This window comes from Galdieria sulphuraria (assembly GCF_000341285.1).
Source record: "Galdieria sulphuraria unplaced genomic scaffold scaf_403, whole genome shotgun sequence".
NCBI lineage: Eukaryota > Rhodophyta > Bangiophyceae > Galdieriales > Galdieriaceae > Galdieria > Galdieria sulphuraria.
Genome location: NW_005178072.1, coordinates 1 through 2,458, shown reverse-complemented (window position 1 = coordinate 2,458; position 2,458 = coordinate 1). Strand labels below are relative to the sequence as shown.

The following is a 2,458-nucleotide window of genomic DNA, read 5'->3' as shown; positions in this document are numbered from 1 at the left end:
TATTATTGATACTTACGGTGGTTGGGGTGCTCATGGTGGTGGCGCTTTTTCTGGAAAAGATCCTACAAAGGTCGACCGCTCAGCCGCTTATGCTGCGAGATGGGTTGCCAAGTCTATTGTTGCTGCAGGACTTGCACGTCGTTGTTTGGTTCAGCTATCTTATTCTATTGGAATCGCCTCACCACTCTCCGTCTTTGTGGATACTTATGGAACGGGAACCAAGCCAGATCAAGAAATCTTGGAAATAGTCAAGAAGAACTTTGGTAAGTTTTGCGTTTTACTTTAAGATTGATCATAATCATGTTTTGTACCATAAGATCTTCGTCCTGGTCGTATCATAAAAGATTTGAATTTGTTAAGGCCTATCTATAAGCAGACTGCAGCTTATGGCCACTTTGGCAGAGATCCCAAAGTAGAATCGACGTTTACTTGGGAAATACCTAAGAAACTGGAATTTTGAATATCCAATAAAGTTATAAAGAATATTGTGCAAAAATGGTAGTCACATTGTCTGTTATATTTACAAATAACATTTTGTTCTCAAAAAGAATCCACGACGCATTGGTATCAGAACAACTTGTTCTTTCGTCATTTGTTAGTTATTTGTACCTTTTTGAAGTTTTGGAGTAAGAGCTTCTACGATGCTCTTGAAACAAGGCTTTCTCTTCCAAGTCATCGAATACATATTCATTGTGATAGGATCGTTTTCCGTGACCTATTAGGAAAGATGATTATTATTATCAATTCACATCAGTTTCATTATCAACCGAATAAACAACACATACTTTGAAGCGATTCGTCCTCGTCTAAACGAATACAATGGCCTTGACGAACACGATTCCACAACTTGGCAACACTTTGTGAAAAATCTACCTGAACAACAATCAACAAATTTTAGCAAAAAAATAGTTAAACCAGTATATTCCTACTCTTATCCTTCGATCATCAATCAAACAATTGTTCATTTTAAAAAATGCCTGTTCACAAGCTTTACGGTCAGGAAACTCTATAAATCCATAACATAGGGACTCGCCAGTAACTTTGTCTTTAATTATCTCAGCCTTACAACCAATTTCACTACTTTCTACACATAGTCTACCAATTCATAACAAACCTTGCATTCACCAAACCGAGAAAAAATAAGTTCCAAATCTTCGGAACGAGTCACAGGATTCAACTTGCAAACAAATAATGTCTACATAGAATAAAAGTCATTAGACTGGTCCATCTTGCACAATTTTCTCTCTTACATTATCCGGTGGTTTAACTTCTGCATCAGGAATATCTCCAATGATCTCTAAAACCTCTGCACGAGAATGTGCCTCTTTTCTACGTCTCAACTTTTCTCTCTCTTCACTATCCATTCCTTCCTCTTCTTGCCAGATTTCATCATCATCTGAAGATTTACTTTCGAATTACAATCACTTTTCTTCTTCTACAGAAACTTACCTAGTCGTACTTCAGAGGACACGACATTTTGGTTTCCATCTCGTTCAGGAGAAGAAGGTATGGGTGGCATACCTGGTGGATCAGGAAAAGGGTCGTCCAATATAATCGTATGATAGATGCGACTAACTTGAAAAGGTTTCTTCTTTTCGTCAACAAGGACCGATTCTATTGCTTCAACTGTTTCCCAACCCTATAGAAAATAATATAAACAACTTGAATACGCAAATGAATAGGAATAAATACCTCTTCTACTTGACCAAAAATGGTATATTTGTCATCCAAGTAGTCCAACTGATCACTAAGAGTAATAAAAAACTGACTGCCATTAGTATTTGGCTGACCGGCATTAGCCATAGAAACTCGTCCTTTGCGATTATGTCTATCAGTGAAAAACTCGTGTTTTAGCACTTTTAAAATCTTACATAAATAATAAAGTACCGAAGCTTGGGAGTGAACTCGTCTTCAAAGTATCGTGCTTGTTCTCCAAAACAAATTCCATATATGCTTTCACCTCCTTTACCTGTATTTGTCGGGTCACCTGTTTGTATAACAAAACCCTAAATTCAAAAGGATCAACCATAAAACTTCTAAAAAGACAGTTTCAACTACAAGCTCACCTTGTCAACATAATGAAAAGTACAGAGGTGATAATATTTGATCTTGCAAAGTTTGAGAAAATTTTTACAAGTTAAAGGTGCGAGGTCTGTGAAAAGGTCAACAACAATATCTCCTCTTGAAGTCTGCAACAAAACACTCATGCTTTGGCGAATGCTAAGTATTTCACAACTTTTAGAAACCACCTTTCGTAATCTACTGTATACAGTTGTAACTCAACAGAAAAATGACAAGGCTATAATGAAGGTGGATTGTCGAACACTCTCTTCTTTCACAGTAGCTATGGTTTCTTGTATACTTGGTGTTATAGTGACAAAAGATTTCCAGTCAGTTGTTTGAAAAAAATTGGAAACTGTTAGGAAGTTACCAAAATGATTAGCTCTTAGCAGTTGAA

General features: G+C 36.7%; 1 protein-coding gene across 1 annotated transcript; it reads right to left on the bottom strand.

Annotated features, from left to right (window-relative positions):
- Positions 1–347: 347 nt before the first annotated feature.
- Gasu_66070 (peptidyl-prolyl cis-trans isomerase B (cyclophilin B)) lies at positions 348–2,318 on the bottom strand. The gene is made up of 9 exons (XM_005702196.1): positions 2,067–2,318; positions 1,888–2,006; positions 1,693–1,828; positions 1,450–1,639; positions 1,251–1,396; positions 1,115–1,195; positions 930–1,061; positions 786–873; positions 348–715 (listed from the first exon to the last, which is right to left on the bottom strand). The coding sequence occupies exons 1-9, from the start codon at positions 2,205–2,207 to the stop codon at positions 600–602; spliced, it is 1,149 nt and encodes a 382-aa protein (XP_005702253.1). The 5' UTR covers positions 2,208–2,318; the 3' UTR covers positions 348–599.
- Between the last annotated feature and the right edge of the window lie 140 nt (positions 2,319–2,458).